Source organism: Salvia splendens, chromosome 4 (genome assembly GCF_004379255.2).
Source record: "Salvia splendens isolate huo1 chromosome 4, SspV2, whole genome shotgun sequence".
NCBI classification, from domain to species: Eukaryota; Viridiplantae; Streptophyta; class Magnoliopsida; order Lamiales; family Lamiaceae; genus Salvia; species Salvia splendens.
The window spans coordinates 13,938,592-13,957,781 of NC_056035.1; the positions used below are offsets into that span (position 1 = coordinate 13,938,592).

A 19,190-nucleotide genomic window follows, 5' to 3' on the forward strand; every position below is an offset into this window, starting at 1 on the left:
CTCCCCCCGAGCCCAAGCCCGAGCCAGCCTGGCTTGATTCGCCTCGGCCCTTCCTCACTCTAGCCGCTTTGGTCCCTTGCGGCCGACGGCGCCCATGGGAGGATCCCCCAGCATCGCCGGCCGTGCCCTCAACCTCCTGCGAGACACCCTCTTGTGCGCCGCTGCCCTCACGGGCATCACCAGACGAGTATTGCCCACTCGTCGTGTGCTTCGTGCGCTTCGTGCGCTTGGAGGTTGAGCCCGAGCTGGAGCGGACACCGCCGGCCCACCTTTCCTCGTCCTTGAAGACCTGCCAAACATCAACAAATTTGAATTGTATGCCGGTGTCGTCGTGGTGGACGCGCAAAGCCGACCTCAGAATGTCGGCGCCTGTGGATCCGCTTTACAACAACAATGGAAAATCAGTTTGGGGACAGAATCGGAACGATTCGTACCCGGTTAACAGGTTCGAAGGTCGTCCACCCTTCGGAGGCCGCCGCGATGGTAACGGGAACTACCGATCGTCAGGGGACGACGGTGACATAGAGGGTCGCACAATGGAAGAGACCCATCACAATGATCACGTAGGCATCAAATTGGATCGGGTTCTGGAAAAACTTGATCAATTCGACGTATGGAGCGAGGAGGCAGATCGAAAATTCGAGAATCTAGCTCCTGCGATAACACGCGACTCTGACGTGCCGTTAGGGTTCGACGATGGGGATGAACCACCATGGGACGATAATAGAAGAAGGAGACTGCGGGAGAAAGGGTTTCAGCCGAGAAACCCTAATCTTGGTTTCCTAGAAGGGTCGTGTCGCGAGGAGAAGAGCCGTATAGGCCATGGCTGGGAATTTCAAGGGGAAAGACATCACAATTTTGCTTGCCCCGCTACGTGTTGGGACCCACCTCATCGTTACAAGTCCCATGTTGCGGGCTATGAGAAACCTCAGAGGGTTAAGATGCACCCACCTCGATTCAATGGATCGGACGCTACTAATTGGGTGTCGAGGGTTCAGTACTACTTCGACCACGTTATGATGCCCGACGCTGAGCGCCTGCACTACGTCGTAATGTTGTTTGATCCGCCGGCGGCGGAGTGGGTTTTCAATTATTGCGCAAACAACTATTTCGTCGCGTGGCAGGATTTCTTGGAAGATGTACGGCATCGTTTTGACGGGCAGAGTTTTAAGAATTATTATGGCCTTCTCGCCAAGCTTACTCAGACGGGAACAGTGCGAGAATATCATGATACTTTCGACAGGTACCTCAACAGGGTGCAAGGGGTCCCGGAATCGGAGTTATTCACTCTTTGTCGCAGGCCTTAAACCAGACATGCAGGAGCGTCTGCAGTTACATCGCCCCTCGTCGCTTGCAGCCGCGATGGCCTTAACGTTGGAGTTAGCAGACATTCAGGTAGGTCGTGGCCAGCCATCGACAAAGCCTACGAGTTCGCGTCGGCCTTGGCAGAATCGGGGGCCTCGAGGGCAGCTAGGGGTCTCCTCTTCGCAGCCCCGTTCTCAGCTTCCATCGGGATCTGTCCCCACATCGGACTACTCGTCACATGAACCACCAACACATGTGGATCCCATTGTTCGTGGGTTTGTAAAATTCCGACCTTTGCCGCAGCCTCCACTGCCGCATCGCTTTCGGAGTGAGGTCGATGAGGGCAGATGTTATGGAGAGGTCGTTACTCACATGCATTCGCCAACACGAGACGGCGACGAGGAGCTTTGTGATTCAGAGGACTCCATATTAGATGCAGAGCTTTGTGATTCAGAGGACTCCATATTAGAGGAGGAGCGTTGTGATTCAGAGAACTCCATATTAGAGACAGTAGCAAAGAAACTCATGGATCGTGGCTTGCCTAATGAGAATCGGGGATCTAGGGAAGGTAGAGATGGCAGACTCGAAGACCAACAAGTTTTATCTTTTGATGAAATCTACCCACCGTGCAGCCCCGATATGAGTAAAGAGAAGGAGGAAGATGCATTGTTAGAAGATGTAGAGGAGGACGATTCCACTGATGAAGTGAAGAAGGTCATCGCCTCACTCAATGTTGTTCAAGTGTCATCCAAAAATGTTCTTGGAAATGGTTGGGGCAAGAAAGGAGATGGTGCTTACACCGATTTGCCCGTAATTGCTTGTGTCTATGTTGATTTGAATGTCGGTGATGTTCCAAGTATGAATCATCGATCAACATCGCTCGACAAAGGTGCAAGGTTGATCCCTCCGAGTAATGACATGTCATGCTTGGGCATTCTGGGAGGCGTGGACAAGCTTTTCGATTTGGCAAAGAATTTTTCCGACAAAGTTGGGTCTCCTTTGTTGATTTTTTATGGAAGTGAAGAAGGGAGACGTTCATCTGTTCGGTGTGTGTTTGATCCAGGAGGAGTTGCATCGCCGAAGCTTCTGCTTTCAACTCTCCTTTTTGCTTCGTGGTTCCCACCTTGAGGACAAGGTGAATTTTAACCGTGAGGGAGTTGATACGAACCTCTATTATTATTATTTAGTTTAGATATTATAGGGATTTAGCATATCTTTTTCTATATCTTTGTTTTCTTGTTCATTAAGTCAGTAGCATTATAAATAGGATAGACTGATATCTTTTTTATTCATTCAATCAATTAATGAAATATTTTCTCCACCAAGGATAACGTGTGTTTTTCAATCCTAACTTTGGATTCCCTCCGCCGATCCTAATTGGACGCCGGAGTATTCTATCAGCCGCCGAGTTATCTGCCCGACGGGAGCGACTCCCGCGCACAGAAACTCTGCCACCGTCCGCCGAGCCTATTGGTCGCCGGAAATTGATATCCACCGCCGGTGCTTATTAAGGGAAACACCCTTAACAGCGCACCACGTCGCCTCGGCGCGTGGCGAGACGGCTCGTCACTTCGTGACGGGACGCGGGACGGGATCGGGACGGGGCGCCACAACGCGTCGCGCCGCCGTCCCGTCCTGTCCCCCGTGACGGAACGCGGGGCGGGTGCCCTAATACAACTACTCACTTAAAAGTTTCAGCTGCAAAAAACAATCGCATGGTTATCAACTGGTAATTTATCATCTAATAATGTGTTAATAATATTAAATGCTACTACTACTCCACATTTATAATTTTGATTACACGAATTAGTGAAAGAAAATTTCGAGCACCCCACCAAAAAAAGCAAAGAATAGAGAAGAAAGAGTGGGGCCCTGTGCAACCGCGAGTACAGTTTTGGGGTTCTGAATTCTGATTTTTAGCACTGACAAAATTTTCAAAAGCCAAATCCTTTTACGCTCCACAGATAGAGTGAGAGAGAGGACTCCGATTTTGACCGCCATTGATACCAAGCTTTCTCACTCTGCCCAACCTCCTGCCACCCTGGGGAAAGAAAAACCTGAAAAAAAGGAGGACGAAAAGAGAATAAAGTTTTGTTCTACAACTGCTTTCTCCTCTCATCAATGAACCACTTTTCGAACTTGCATTTGCATCCTAAATTGACTCCATTTTTTTCAATTTTGAGTTAATTCAATGGACCCCGAACTCGAACCACCTCAACTGCAATTTAGATCCGCTCAAATGGGTGGCGCGTTTGACGACTTTCATGGACTCATCTCCCCTCCACAGGTCACCGGTGGCAGCTCGTTCACGGCGCTGCTCGAGCTTGCCCCGCCACAAGCGGTGGAGCTTCTGGTCACGGAAGATTTTCCGGCTAAACAACCTCCGCCGCCGCCAATTTTTCCTACTGATATCGGTCTCATCCACCGCGCCTCAAAGTTCTCCGTCTTTGCTTCAGCTGATAATTCTCTGGAGAGCAATGCGATTCTCTCGGTCTCAAACTCGATTCCGGTGAAGCAGGAGGAGCTGGACGCGGATTCCCGCCGAAATTCCTCTTCTCCGGCGGGTTCGGATCAGAGTCTGAAGTCCGGCAAGCGAAAGGAGAGGGAGAAAAAGGTATATTCACACTCTGTAGCACATGAAACCTGTGGAATTTGTTAATTCATTTGAAATTGTTTTTCTTCTGCAGTTGAAAGAATCGAATAAAAAGAGCAAAAGTAAGGCAGCAAACGACGACGGCGAGGAGCTGCCTTACGTTCACGTCAGAGCTCGCCGCGGCCAAGCCACGGACAGTCATAGCTTAGCTGAAAGAGTAAATATCTCTGGATCCCATTGTTGACCTCTCACTAATCTTGATTAGGTAACCTTGAGAACTGCAATTAAGTTGTAATTAATGTTTAATTGCTGTCGTATGCAGGCAAGGAGGGATAAGATTAATGCCAGAATGAAGCTGTTACAGGAGCTAGTACCCGGATGCAACAAGGTTAGCTGTCACAACTGTCTGTTATCCATTATTGTTAGTTCAATGGGGTCTAATTGTGGGGATTATGTGAGGGAGCAACATCATTTCTTACTTGAATATGACAGCCTTTTGCTAATGATGGGCTGATTTTAATTTTGGCTTGTAGATTGTTTGTTAATTAGATAATTATTGATAATTGCATAAGCGTGTCACTTTCAACTTTTTTAATTGTGAAAAAGAAAGGAAAAGGTGATGGCTTTTGCATCAAGAGAAGTGGTGGGGTTCTTCTGAAGTGTCACTCACCCCTCTTAATTCTTGTTTTGTGTTTAATCTTTTCGGCCTTTTTAAATCGGTTCGTTATCGGTCCTTGTTAGGCCCTTGCTGTCATTTGCTAAGCAATGTTGTGTTTTCTTGCTCCTCAGCTAGGATTGATATTTTCAGGCCATTCTAAACGTTTGGCTCCTTTAACCAAGTGCATTTGTAGGTGTGTTGTTCAGGTTTATGATTAAGGTGTTTGGAGATTTTGGTTGGATTTCCTTCTATGTAATTGGTCTACAACTGGAAGCATATTTGATAGCAATCAATCTAGGAAGATAAGTAAAAGAAGTAGTACCTTGCTCAAGGCTGATTGCTAACCTGCACAATATGCTAATTAATTGAAGAATTAAGACGAATAATTTTTTCTTCGGATCTATTTGGATAAAATTAAAATATGGTGCCAATAGTGATTGTAATTACATTATTTCTGCCAGTCTCTGTAGTGATTGTTGGGTGTCGAGTGCGCAATTTATGTGATGTAAAATCACATGTTAGCATTTAATCATAATCATTCGTGAGAAAATAGGCAGACAATTGGAGCACTAGATCATTGTTGGTGGAAGTGGAAGAAGCTATTTTCTTCATCATCTGTACAGGCCTTGGGGTTAATGTTGCCTGGCAATAACTTTCAGTGAAAAGGACTAGTGAAATAATGGTGTCAGAGTTGATATCATCTGTCCAAGCAGTTGTTCATGGTCGTCTGTTATAAGATCACCTGTATATGGTTCTCACTCCAATGCACGACGATTGTATAGTTACCAAAATTATCTTGACATTATTGATCTGGTTTGGGTTGATATACATGCATTTTAAAGTCTCCATTCTGACATTTGTGTTTTGCATTATTAGAACACCTCTTAATAACCAACAACTACTGTATGGCCCCATCAGCCAGTGAAACACAGCTGCATAAAACAATCCTTTGATGTGATAACAGTAAAGTAAAATACAAGGTGAAAAAGGTTGTCAATTGTTATAAATGAATGTGGACTATTTCTATGGAGCGGACAAAAAAGGAAATATGGCATGTTTCTATGGGACAGAGGGAGTAGATCTTTTGATAAATCGATCATCTTTATCCCAGATCATCCATGTAAATGCTGCAATTATTTTCATCAAGTTCTGGAAATATACTATTGGAAGGTGTGAGGGGGTTTGTCTTAATTTTTCTTTAGTGATCCAAGAAAGTTCATGATGTGATTTTTATTTTTCTATTAGCTATTTCTTCGCTAGGATACTGTCCTGCATGTATATAGATCAGTGGATTTTCATTTTTTTTGGCTATAGATTTCAGGAACTGCAATGGTGTTGGATGAAATAATTAATCATGTCCAAGCTCTTCAACGCCAAGTGGAGGTCAGACTTAGCACTTCATTGCCTTTTATATATAGTGATCGATCCATATCTTGTTCGGCGTTGCAGTTTGACTAGATATTATGCAGATTATTTGGGATTCATTGTAACAAGTATGAAACTCAAACATATCTCGCCAGAATTGGTATAATGCATTTAATTAGATGTTTACAAAATACCAGTCTGAAAAATGTTCACATGATGTTAAAAACTTGGTGACTGTTGAGGTGACAATGCCTTATATTTTACCGTAAGCGAGATGACACAACTACATGTTATTCCAGATTCTAACATCCAAATTAATCAATAGACTACTAGATTTCTTACACAAATAGATTTATAAACAGGAGAACCTGAAATAGTGTATATGCACTTAGAGTAGGTTGTCATCTTTCAGTTTCTTATCTCTTATTGCTTTAGCTGATTCAATCTACTTTTCTCACACCAGTTTTTATCCATGAGGCTTGCTGCTGTTAGCCCAGGAATTGATTTTGACCTCGATTCCCTATTCACTGTGGTAAGTAGTATTGGGGTTATAAAATTTTTTCACTATGGCCGTGAAGTAGTTTGTCAAAATTTACTTCTAATTTATGTGTATGCCAGATTTTCATAAAGAAATAAACATACTTTCAAAATTGCAATCTTGAAAAAAGACTACATTCTGCTTGCATTCTCATGGATGACACATCCCTTGTTATTTCTTATCAATCAATTTCATTGCTATGCCTTTTGATGCTATATGGTTATGTATAGAAAGATGCCTAAAAAAATCTGCAGAAAATTTGATCCAACTTTCGTGCAATATCTTGAATTTTTTAAATGTAGAATGGATCTTCAAACGATAACAGCTACAGTGGCATGTTCGCTCCACCCATCTGCACTGAGGGACAACTCGATGGGGCCAGACAATTACAGCTCCAACAGCTGTGGCATTGTGATGAGCTTCATCAGTCTGTCTGGGCCAGAGAAACTGACACCTCTAATTTCATTGCTCCTGCAAATTCTCTATTGAGTTACGACTCCACCTCCGCCAATTCAGGTAAACCAGTTGCTCCACGATGTACCACTTCTTAGAGACTCGTGATTCTTAAGATGAACTTGTGAGTTTTTACCTTGTTGTGACCCCACAGCCTTCTAAGCAGTCCAGCCACCTGCAAATGGAGCTGTGAATTATGCGAGGATGTGGTTTGTATATATATGAGGAGGTATTGTAATTTAGTAGATATATAGTTGAGAAATATAGTTAAGATCTCAGCATCAAGCTTGGATTACTAAGTAAGAATTCTAGTGTTATGTTATACTAGTAGATAAGAAGGCCATTGCTACTAACTGAAAAAAAGTCATCACATTTATGAGGTGCTTCATTTAATGAGAATATTTCGACTTATTACACCCTCAGCTTTTTAATTGGTCATTTGCTGTCTTCCATTATTTTTTAAATAATTTAGAATCCTTCAGCCCTTGTTTTAGGAGATAGTATTTTATTATTGATGTGTTGTATTATTGTGTACTGAAAGGCTATGGCATTGGTCGAGTTTATTACACGAAATTTGTAGATGCGATATTTAACTTTCTTGGATAATGAAAGTGGACTTTTCCTTATCCAAGAAAATTGACACTATTATATCAGTATTCAGTAGCAACTTGCGATAACATAAAAAAATTGAAAAAAAAAGTTAGTGCCACTTCCATTTCCAATTATTTCTCGAACTACTCAACAGAAAACAGAGGCAATCAGGGAGATCCTTAATTTATATTGTTAAGCCACATTAAAAAGTCTTTTCTGTTTTGAATTTTCCAATTGAAATGAAATATTTCAGAGAATAGAAATAATATTCTCTCTACTTTTTCTACGTTTTTACTTAATTTTTCACTTCATCAACTCATAAGGGCATTCGCAATATGAGTCTATTTCCGGAGCCCATCTCAGAGTCTATTTTCATTTTTTCATGCCACGTCAGTAGACCCATACCAGAGCTTATCTCCCTGCAATGAGAGTCAATCCCAGAGTTTATCTCATTTGCACATCATCACTATTTTATTTTACTCTTTTAATTTTTGTTGATGTAATAATAATTAAAGACAACGTAAAATATATGACAACGCTGATCGTGATCTTTGGCGTGGTTACGGTGAATCCTCCGACGACACTGGATTGGCCTAGGGACTGCCGCTTGTACCTGTTCCCGCCGCTGTTGTTCAGCAATCTCTGATACGCGCTCCCACATCTGGACAATGATTGGGTTGCTCTCGCCGACGTCGGAATCGGAATCCGAATTCGAATTGGGGGTGAAATTAAACATTTCTAGTGATAAAAAATGTGAAATAAAGAAGGATGTGGGTGTGTGAAATGAAGGTGAGGGGATTGTTGTATTTATAATAGGAGAATAAAATTTAAAAATTAATAAAAAAAATGAAAATCGGTTCCGCCATCGGCCCGAGCCTCCACAGTGGAGGCCTATCGAGGGCCGATGCAGAGCCGATGGGGGTATCGGTTGAGCCCATTGATCGGAGGAAGGGCAGAGACGTTGGAGAAGGTCGGTCGGCCCTCCCTCCGCAATGGAGGTCGATCGGCGGCGATGTGGTGGCCGATCGATCGGCTGTGGCGATTGGCCACCATTGCCAATGCTCTAACACAACGCTACATAAATTCTTGTGCTAAAAAGCAAATGCTTCATATTTATTATGACGGACCATCCATGGTCTATTTTGCCATTTCTATGAGTATGTGATTTTTTTTTCTTTTTTTTTTCTCCCTTCATATGAGTATGTGATTCAAAGTCTAATTTTTCAATTTTAAGTAAATGGACCCATTTGTTCACTTAAACATTAAATTTTCACTATATTATAAAATAAATATATAAAAGTGGATTCACATTTCACTAATTATCTTTTTTTCATTTTTCTTCATAATGTCAAACAACTTCTAGAATTAATGTCGAGTCAAAATGTGATTATAAATTGCGAACGGAGGGAACTAAGGATTCCAACCCCTAATTATTAACATTTTTCAGAAAAATCACTTATCATTTACTTGCACTAAAATTATTCCCAAAAATATCTCATTATTAGGCCATCCGCAATGGGGCGGACGATGGCACGCCCGACGGCACGCATCGTCCGCGCCCGCCATCGTCCGCCCCATTGCGGGTGCGTGACATAGGCCGCGGACGATGTCCATCGTCCGCCCCATTGCGGCCTACGCGGTCGATGGCCGCGGACGATAGGCCAAAGGCCGCGCCATCGTCCGCACCACTGTGGGCTACGCGGACGATGTCACGCGTTTTTTATTTTCTGATTAAATCTCGTTTCTCATTCATTTGTACATACGAACATATCGACTATCTCTTTACATGTTCTCTCTCAACATCCAACCAAAATGAATCTCGGCGACGACACCAATAGTTCTAGTTCGTCTGAGTCCGGTAGTTCGACGTCAGAAGCATTAGATGCAGCCGTCCGACGATGATCCTCGAAGCCGTCGCTGACCATCGACTCTGGATCTGGCATGCTTACTTCGGCGTAGCCGGGTCGAACAACGACATTAACGTCCTCAACTCGTCCACCCTCTTCACCGAGCAATGTAATGGCAACGGCCCGGCCATCGAGTTCACTGCCAACAGACGCCAATACCATATGGGGTACTACTTGGCCGATGACATCTACCCACGGTGGCCAGTTTTCCTAAAGACGATCAGCTGCCCAATTGGTGAGAAGAGGGTTTTATTTGCGCAAAAGCAGGAGTCGGCGCGGAAGGATGTCGAGCGGGCATTTGGTGTGCTCCAATCACGGTGGGCAATTGTGAAAGGGCCGGCTCATTCCTGGTACAAGGAAGTCATCGCCGATGTCATATATGCGTGCATAATCATGCATAACATGATATCGAGAATGAAGGCGGAAGCATCACCGATTGGAATGAAGATGACCGTGCATCTAGCTCGTCCGGCACGTCGACCGAGACACCCGATAGAGGGTTACCGTTAAGCTTCAATGAGGTTCTATCTAGACAGGCCTCAATGCGCAACCAGCAGGATCATGCGCTACTCATGAACGACATGATTGAAGAAGTGTGGGCTCGTAACCGTCGTCGCTGAGTTTGCATTTTTTTTAATTCGCATTGTAATGTATTAATTTTTATTAAATGAAATGAAGTTTTTGAAATTCGTATTTTAATTTATTAGTTTTTTTAAATTCGTATGGATTTTGTAAATATTAAAAAAATGATGATGTGGCGCGCTGCGCCCCACTGCAGGTGGGGAGGTAGGAGGATAAAACTGATGACATGGCGCGCCTTAGGGCGCCCCACTGCTGATGCCCTTACTTTTTAATTTCACGTGTTTATTGAAATTATGCTATTTGTAAATTAAAAATGAATGATTTAAAATTTAAAAACATTTAAACTCATTTATAAAATTATATTTCGAATAACTCAAATGCATAAAATTAATTTAAATACCAAAATTTTCATAATTTTAATTCTCCAAGGTTAATTAATTAAAAATAAAACAGTATATTAATCACATCTCACATGCAAGTAGCTAAACTTAGTCTTCAAGTATGGGCTTCGGATAACTGTCGACACATCTTTGTCGAGCGTTTTCATGTAGTGCTTGATTAACATTGTCTCACCAATCAAGCTTATTTTTTCAGTTATGTTGAGAAACTTCTATGCGCTGTAGATCCACTACTCTCCGTTGGCAGAGCTTTCTCTTTCACCTTCTTCTTTGCCGCTTTGTGACTCATGGGTGAGCTTGACGGTACTTTCGTTTGAATTTGTCTGACACGTAATTGAAGTATTGTTAATAGAAAATGCAGTCTATCTTATTAGAGAGAAATGAGTTAAAAAAATAAAAGTGGATTATTCTTATAAGACAGACTAAATAGAAAGAGTCTCACTTTTATGGGATGAAGATAGTAGTATTATTTGTTATAGCTTATCTGAGAAGCGGGAAAATTGGTAAGTGATGTTTGGCAGATAATGCGGTGGATGTGGGGATCAACATCAACATTGATCAATGTCCAAAGTTTGAAGTTATTGAACAAATTCGATGAGAGAATGGCGTTGAGCGGAAATTGACTAGAGCGTGTGTAGTCTGCGGTTGGTAGGGATTTTTAGTTGCAAGAACGTGAGGATACAGAATGTCAACTTCGATGGGAGTGATAAGTTGCATTTTTTGCTTGCATCAATTTTTCATTTTTTTGTCTGGCCCCTACCATACTCCAACTTGGTAGTTTCCACCACATGTCCAGGGTTGAGCCCTAGTTTTTCATTGTTTATGATATTGAAATCTCTATTCTGTATCTCGATAAATTACTACTCCTTGCGTTCACCAATGTAAGACTAATTTTGACCGAGCACGAGTTTTAAGAAATGTAATAGAAAGTGAGTGAAAAATGTTAGTGGAAGATGGGTCCTACGTTTATACATTAGTTTTATAGTGAAATGTGAGTGAAATAAAATTAGTGGATGTGAGATTCATTACCAAAAGTAGTAAAAAAGTAAATGAGACATTTATTGATAGACGGACGAAAATGGCAAAATAAAACGTTTATTGGTGGACGGAGGGAGTAAAACATTGGCCAAATCACACAGTACATGCTAAGCATGAGAGCTCATCCCAAAAGACTCGTGTGTTCGAAGAGAGTCTATTTACTATATAAATCCCACATTAATTGATCTTATTGGGAGTTCTTTTATGACCAACATTACGATCCGTTTGAGTTCTAAATAAAAGCACTGATATTATAGACCAAACATGAAAACTCATCTCAAAAGATGAGTCTGTTAGGAAAGAGAGTTCTCATTTAGTCTATAAATCCTACACCAATTGATCTTGCAACCGATGATGGACATTTAGAGTGTAACATTTTTCTATGAACTCACTTTCATCGAGATTTTGACACTAATGTCGTAGATTTTAATTAGGACTAATAAAATACTCCATTAGTTCGTGAATAGTAGCCCCGGTTTATTTGTTAGCATTTTTTTTTATCATAACTCGTGCTATCAAGAAATGAGCCTCCTAATGGCGGCGGAGGGAGTACACTCCAGCGTTAAGTGAGATTAATAAATATTAATTGAAATAAATTCTAATTGAGTTCATAAATTGTACTAGTAATTAACATTGTGATTGCCCTTAAAAAAACATTGTGATTGGAGATGTGCTTAAACCCTAATTCATTATTAATTACATGTAGAATTTGAGATATTACTACAGCCTAATTACTCTGTAATGAATATTTATAAAAGTACTGTGGGTGGAAACTAAAATGTACAAATTAGAATTCCTCAGCTGCATATCCTCTAACTATAAGGACTGAAATTTAATACTCCCTCGTTTCACCATAGTTGAGGCGAAACTTTTCAACACGGAATTTAAGAAAGGGATGTTGAGTGTGTTGAATAAATAGGTAAAATAAGTAAAGTAAGAAAGAGAAAAAGTTTGAGAGAATAAAGTAGAAAGTGAATAAAATAGAGAGAAAAAAAGTAGGAGAGAGTAAAGTAAGAAAGAGAAAATAATTACTATGTATGGAAATGACTCAACTATGAAGAAACTTCCCGAAATAGAAAAATGACTCAACTACGAAGAAACGGAGGGAGTAGTATAATAGTTCACGAACGACGTCGTATACACGTCCCCAAAACAGGATGAGAAATTTCAGAATAAGGGGTTAAATTCGCTGACCTTTCGTAATTAGGGATTCAATTCGCTGGTCTTTCATAATTTAGGATCGAGGCATACGTATTCTCCAGAATAAGGGATTTATGATATTTTATCTTATTTATATTCTTTTTTAATATTATTTCTCTCTAACCATTTATCAATTACCTAAATTACCCTCTTCAATTTTTTACCTAAATTCTACTTTATAAAAATTTCAGCGACCTAAATTCTATTTCATAAAAGTTTCAGCGCCATTTAGACCATCCACAACGGGACTCGCCGGCGTCTCGCGTCTCGTCTCAGCGAGACGAGACCCCGGCGAGACGCGTTGCAGCCTCCATCTCGTCCCGTCTCGTCGCGCGTCTCGTCGCGCGACTCGTCTCGCCGAGCCAGGAGACGAGCTGGCTCGCCACGCGCCTCGGCGACGTGGCGCAGCCCGGCGTCGTGCGTGACGCCCACTCGCCGGCCCGCGAGTGGGCGTCGTCACGTGCTGACGCAATAAATATTTTTTTTTTAAAAAAAATCGAATTTAAATAAAAAAAAAAAATTTTGTAACGGTATTATTACCGTTTTTTTGTTTTTTTTTTATATTTTTTTTGTTTTTTATTAAATTTTTACTCTATAAATACTCCTAAACCCATCCTCATTTACACACAACTACACATCTATTCTTCATATCATCTAAATTTTCTCTCAAATTTTCGCTGAAATTTTCATAACCCAACTCAAGATGTCCGGCGACGGCGAGGGCAACTATGGCGGCTCCGGCTCCGGCGGGTGGGATCTCAACTCATTCGGCGATTGGGAGAACATGATCAACACATTGGGCGGTGGAGGTTCGTCAACGCCGGGGACCCAGGGTTCGGCGACGCCGGGGGGGGTACCAACCACCCAATTTTGACCTTGATGCATATGTTCGTCCCAACGTCCCGCGGTTTTCGCAGGGATTATCCCAGATCCGGGAGGATTTTCCAGTTGATCCCACGCCGGGAGTAGGCCGAGGCGGTGGAGGTGGCCGAGGCGGTGGAGGTGGCCGAGGCAGTGTACAACCCCAGACGGGCGAGGACGAGGAGGAAGAAGAGGAAGAGGATCTTGGCCGACATCCGTACAACAACCTCGAAACGATGGCGGTGTACAACGCCTGGATCACGGTCTCGTACGATCCCATCGTCGGGAATCAACAAACCCGGAAGTGTTTCTGAGAAAAGGTTGTCGAGGTCTACCACCAAATAAAGCCGAACCGCTCCCGCAAGCGCACAGTTAAAATGATCCGCTGTCACTTTGACCGAGTCGACCGACAGGTCAAAAAATTCTGCGGCATCTACTCGGCGGAAGAGGCGCGCTACCAAAGCGGCGCCACGGCCACCGACATTTTGACGTCCGCTTTGCGCGCCTACTACCAGGACGAGGGACATCAATTCAGATTTGTTGATGTTTGGCGCGCCGTCAAGGACGAGGAACGATGGGCCGGCGGTTTCCGCTCCAGCTCGGGCTCAAACTCGAAGCGCACGAAGCATACGGCGAGTGGCCAATACTCGTCTAGTGCTGGTGCGTCTGGTGGTGACACTGCTGAAGGCATCAGCCAACATGATGCTGAATCCCAGGAGTTTGCGGGTACGGTCGGCGATGCAGGAGGATCCGCGAGTACGCGCCGTCGGCCGCAAGGGACGAAGGCGGCGAAAGCGGCTAGAGCAAGGAAGGGCCGAGGCGAATCAAGCCAGCCGGCCTCAGGATCGGGCTCGCGAGGAGGCTCGGACACACTTATGGTGGCGTACATGACCGCCACAATGGCGGACACTTCCCGCTTCTCGCACTCCCAATACGCGGCCTGGTGGAACGGAATTGTGCATATGGCAGCACAACTTGGCCTTCCGACTCCCCCTCAACCTCGACCGCCTCCGGAGGATGATTAGCCCTTCCGATTAATTTTTTTTTATTTTGTGTGTTTTTTTATTTTGTGTGTTTTTTTATTTTGTGTGTTTTTTTTATTTTGTGTGTTTTTTTATTTGTGTGTTTTTAATTTTGTTTTAATTTTAATAAAGTGTGTTTGTTTAAATTGAATTGGGTTTTAAAAAAATTATAAATTAAATTGAATGAATAGTAATTAAGAGACGGTTATAGAGACGGTTAAGAGACGAAGCGTTGCAGCCTCCGTCTCTTAGTTAAGAGATGGAGGAAAAAAGGACAGTGGGGCCCTCAAATAGTGCTCAAATAGTAGTTAAGAGACGGTTTAAGAGACGGTATAGAGACAGCGTTGTGGATGGCCTTAGTCTCCTCTTTTCCTCACTCTGCCCGTTTCATCTCTCCCAATTTTTTTGGGATTTTTTTCTTGAAATGCACGAACACGACTGTAGAGTGGCCGCATTGTGAGCGTCTGGTGTAGCCGCCACCTCCTCCTTCTGCTGTGGACTGATCTCTGCCATTCCCTCTCTACAAAAAACCAAAGAGAAGAAGGGAGAACGCAGAAAGCAGAAAATTAGGGAGGCTGAATTTGTGGAGTTTGGCAGTAGTAATAAGAGTGGAGGAGGAGAGGTAAGAGGGCTATATAGCTATGTAGCGTCCACAGCTGGTTGTGATGTTTTCGAGAGAAATATACAGAGAGATAAAGAGTGAGAGACTACGGCTTTATTTTCAATTTCAAAAATAGACGAAGAATGTTGGATGGATAATTTAGGCAATTGATAAATAGTTAGAGGGAAATAATATTAAAAAGGAGCATAAATGAGATAAAATATCACAAATCCCTTATTCTGGAGAATACGCATGCTTCGATCCTAAATTACGAATTTAACCCCTTATTCCGAAATTTCTCAAACAGGATCGGTGGTGACCATTTGAATCACAGAATACCATTCCACTCCTCTCTCACCATAATGCCGCCGTTCAAGCCGTTCGCGACCGCCGCAAACACTCTCCGGGCTCGCCTGACCCCGTCGCTTCGTACTCGTGGCGGAGGAGGCGGTCCAAGCCGCTGGACCACTCCGGGCCACGAAGAGCGACCCAAGGGCTTTGCCTTCAACCGGACGCCGGAGCCGGCTGGGCAATCGCGGAAGTGGGAGGATTGGGAGCTGCCGTGCTATCTCACCAGTTTCCTAACCGTCGTCATCCTCGGAGTGGGCCTCAGCGCGAAGCCCGATCTCACGATCGAGACCTGGGCCCACCAGAAAGCCCTAGAACGGCTCGAATCGGAAGCGTCGCAGCGCGCTAACTCTGATTGACGAGGAAGGTATCTTCAATTTGCTTTCACTTTTCGTTTCCCCCTCTTCTTAATGACGGATGTGGCGACGGAGGGATCTTCGTGACTATAAGAGTGTGTGCATCTGAACTGTTTGGAGAAATAAATGTAATTGACTGACTGGTTTTGCTCTTGGTGTTTTAGACTTTGTTGTTTTCGGATGCTATCAATATAAGGGATTTTCAGTGTTATAATTTTGTTGCTGCTGGAAGTTTGTGGTATTTATGTTTCATATGTTGCAGAATTCCAACTAAGCTGTATGATGATTTTGAAATTTGGCGTTGTTATGTTGTAAATTATTTGATACTATGATTTTTTTCATTCTAATGCCAATTGGAGGCTTTATGATTGCTGTCTAAGTATGTTAATTGGTGTAATGAATGCCTCTGGTCAGTTGATTCCAGTTCGATGGTGTCTTTGTGATAATAATACCTCCTGTTACAATGTGTATACTCTGATTAGGATCCATCATTTTCTTTACCGAATGTGAATAATATGTTTGATTCAGTCCCTGACTCCTTGTAAGTTAGTGTAGAATGTATAGATGAATACTAGTTTTTTAAAGTAATTTATACAGTAATGTGAATTGCTTTGAGCAATCTGGTTAAGGTTAGGGAAGGCACAACAAAGGATTTATCTTTGTTTATGAATGCTACTTCTTGTTATGTTGAGATATTTAGGAGCCCTCCGCAGACGCTAGCCAGAAGATATTGATAAAAGGGAGGAAACTGACACCCTCGATTAGACCATAGTAAAACAGGCAAGAAGGAATACTCGAGCCCCTATAACCCAATGAGCAACTCTAAATTTGAAGAAGGATGTAACCTAGTAGGTAGGAAATGGCACAAACAGTTACAAGTTTCGGCTCTCTGTTTTATAAGTCAATAAAACTTGCTCCAAGAACTATGCTTCAGAGAGACGTGAAAGAGATAAATTCACAAAAGTATATGTTTTTTTTGGAGCGGTTTACCTAAATTTATTCATTTAGTTTTGATTCGTCTACATTATAATGTTTTCAGTTATGAAACTAATAGGATTTGTTTGGTGAATTTTTATGCTCTACGTTTATGCATAATAACATCCAGAGTGATGCATTCATCTCTAGGTTGTTTGTGCTTGGTCTGCAACATCTTCATTTGCCACTCATATTTTGGACAGTCATTGTTGTTGTTTGAAGATTGCTTCTATCTGATGCTAGCTAGTATTGTCGTTGTGTGGAATGATGAAAACTGAATACCCAAGTGAAGTAGTTTAAACTTAGGAAGTGGGTTGATTTTTCACCAATATGCTCTAAGAATGACATCATCTAAGAATTCACAGGATTCAGATTGTAGTATCACTTGCTATGAGTGCTTTGAACATATAACTTTATAGTGTACTATGGTATCTCTCTTTAGTGACTTGGAAGCTGGCAGAAGAGCATCAGGGATGGAAGAGTGCCATGAAGTAGTAGGGTAGGGTTGCAAATGATAGTGTGATAATTATGAAGTGTCCAAACTTTTGTGCTACTTCAAATTTTTAACTTCATGTTTACGTGAAGCAAGTGTTGCTGTGTTAGAATAAAGTTTTTCGAAAGAATTCTTATATACACAGAACTACAGATATTTTCGTACTTTGATATTATAGTAATTGTACAATTTTAGTGAAGGCTAATAGGAGTAACTCATAATGCTAAGTTACAATACTAGGTATTGGTTGGAATTGCTACCAACGTCGGGCAAAATTTGGTATTTCTCGCAAATTTTAAACTTGTCTTAAATGTCATCAACTTTGTTCTATGTATGAATTCCCCATGATCTTGGTTTCCGGCTAGATTGAAATTGGCGTTGCTACAATTTGAAATTCATTATTTTTATGTACTTCCTTAATCTCTTGAAAATAAATATTCTTTCCATTTAGTTACGTCCCATAAAAATAATTTACTTTTATTTATGGTTAATTTTTTGCTGTCTAATGAGGTGAGTCTCATTCTTCCCTAGCAATACGTTAATTACTATTTTTTTTAATCTTTCTTCTAGTTTACCAATTGTGCATTAACATCTCTATTGTTCCAAAAACTGTCTATTTTTTATTGTATGGAGGGAGTATTAATTTGCTTTCAAGATCTCTTTTTTTTTATTTGGCGGCAGATGGGCAGTGGCAAAGTCCTCCACCAACATCACTTTCTGCCATTATTCTCCTAAGGTCGTCATAGCCACATAATATGGTGGGATGGAAGCCAATACTCCCTCCGTCCCATAATAAGAGTCACATTTGACCATTTCGGTTCGTTCCACAATAAGAGTCATATTTCATTTTTACCATAAATGGTAAGTAGGTTTCACATTACATAACTCACTTCACTCACATTTTATTATGAAACCAATATAAATAAGTGGACCTCATTTTATATTAACTTTTTCAACCCACTATTCTTTATTTTCTTAAAATCCGTGCTCACACCAAATGTGACTCATACTGTTTGACAGAGTAATTTTTAGTGTATAGCTTTCCATTGATGTGGGCGGGATAGGGGTAGAAGCGAGAAGACGAAGGAAGGTGCTGGGATAGAAGGAGAAGCAATCTGTCGTTGGGTACAATTGTTCATCGAAAAATGACGTCGTTTAGAGCCTCCAAAACCGACATCATTTTAGTTAAAATTTGGCGAGTATACGAAGATAAGCCGCTTGCCACATCGACTTTGATTTGGGTGGCAAAGAGTTAAGTTGGGGGCGGGTTGGGAAATTTGCACCATTCTATAAGGTGCAAGTTACTAATTTTGAAGATCAAATTTAAAGGGTGCAGGAAATATGCAAAGAATTGAAAATTTTAACATTTGTTCTGTTTGCAATTTCATACTAACCATACTAGTACTACCTTAGGTGAGAAAATCAATATACAAAATTAATGTAGATGAGTAAACGTTTGATTAGATGGGATAACAATTAGGATGAGAGAGAAGGCAAATTGGAAAGATAGAAGATGGGAGTCTAGCTAGTTATTGGCACAACTCAGGTTGTGGACGATTGAAATATGGGGCTATTGGTATGTAGACACATTGTTTTCTGGTGAATGAAACTAGTGACAATATTTGCATTAGTTTTTCAGTACTTGCTAGCTAGCTGTGCATTGTGCCTGTGCGGATCGGTTCATACAATTTCATGTTTCTGTAATTTTTTTCTGTGATTGAATTTGATATCTATATGGAGTAAATATGTCTGTTCATATTAGAATTCAATGCATTGACATGATAGAGTCAGATTTGATATACTAATGAAGATCACAACGAGTTGTCAGATCTTCATTACTATAATAAGCCTCTCAATTACTATATATTTACTGCCAGCAAGCATGCAGTAGCTTCCTTGACATTTA

At 41.8% G+C, this 19,190-nt stretch overlaps 1 protein-coding gene across 2 annotated transcripts; it reads left to right on the forward strand.

Moving 5' to 3' along the window:
• The first annotated feature begins 3,112 nt into the window (after positions 1 to 3,112).
• Positions 3,113 to 7,328, forward strand: LOC121798715 (transcription factor bHLH48-like). 2 transcript variants are annotated; one of them, XM_042197854.1, is made up of 7 exons: positions 3,114 to 3,919; positions 3,993 to 4,115; positions 4,221 to 4,286; positions 5,871 to 5,939; positions 6,385 to 6,453; positions 6,762 to 6,975; positions 7,067 to 7,328. In XM_042197854.1, the coding sequence occupies exons 1-7, from the start codon at positions 3,497 to 3,499 to the stop codon at positions 7,072 to 7,074; spliced, it is 972 nt and encodes a 323-aa protein (XP_042053788.1). In that variant the 5' UTR covers positions 3,114 to 3,496; the 3' UTR covers positions 7,075 to 7,328. The 2 variants fall into 2 exon arrangements, with proteins under 2 accessions (XP_042053787.1, XP_042053788.1); XM_042197853.1 differs by having other exon boundaries at positions 3,113 to 3,919; positions 6,762 to 7,328.
• The last annotated feature ends 11,862 nt before the right edge of the window (positions 7,329 to 19,190 follow it).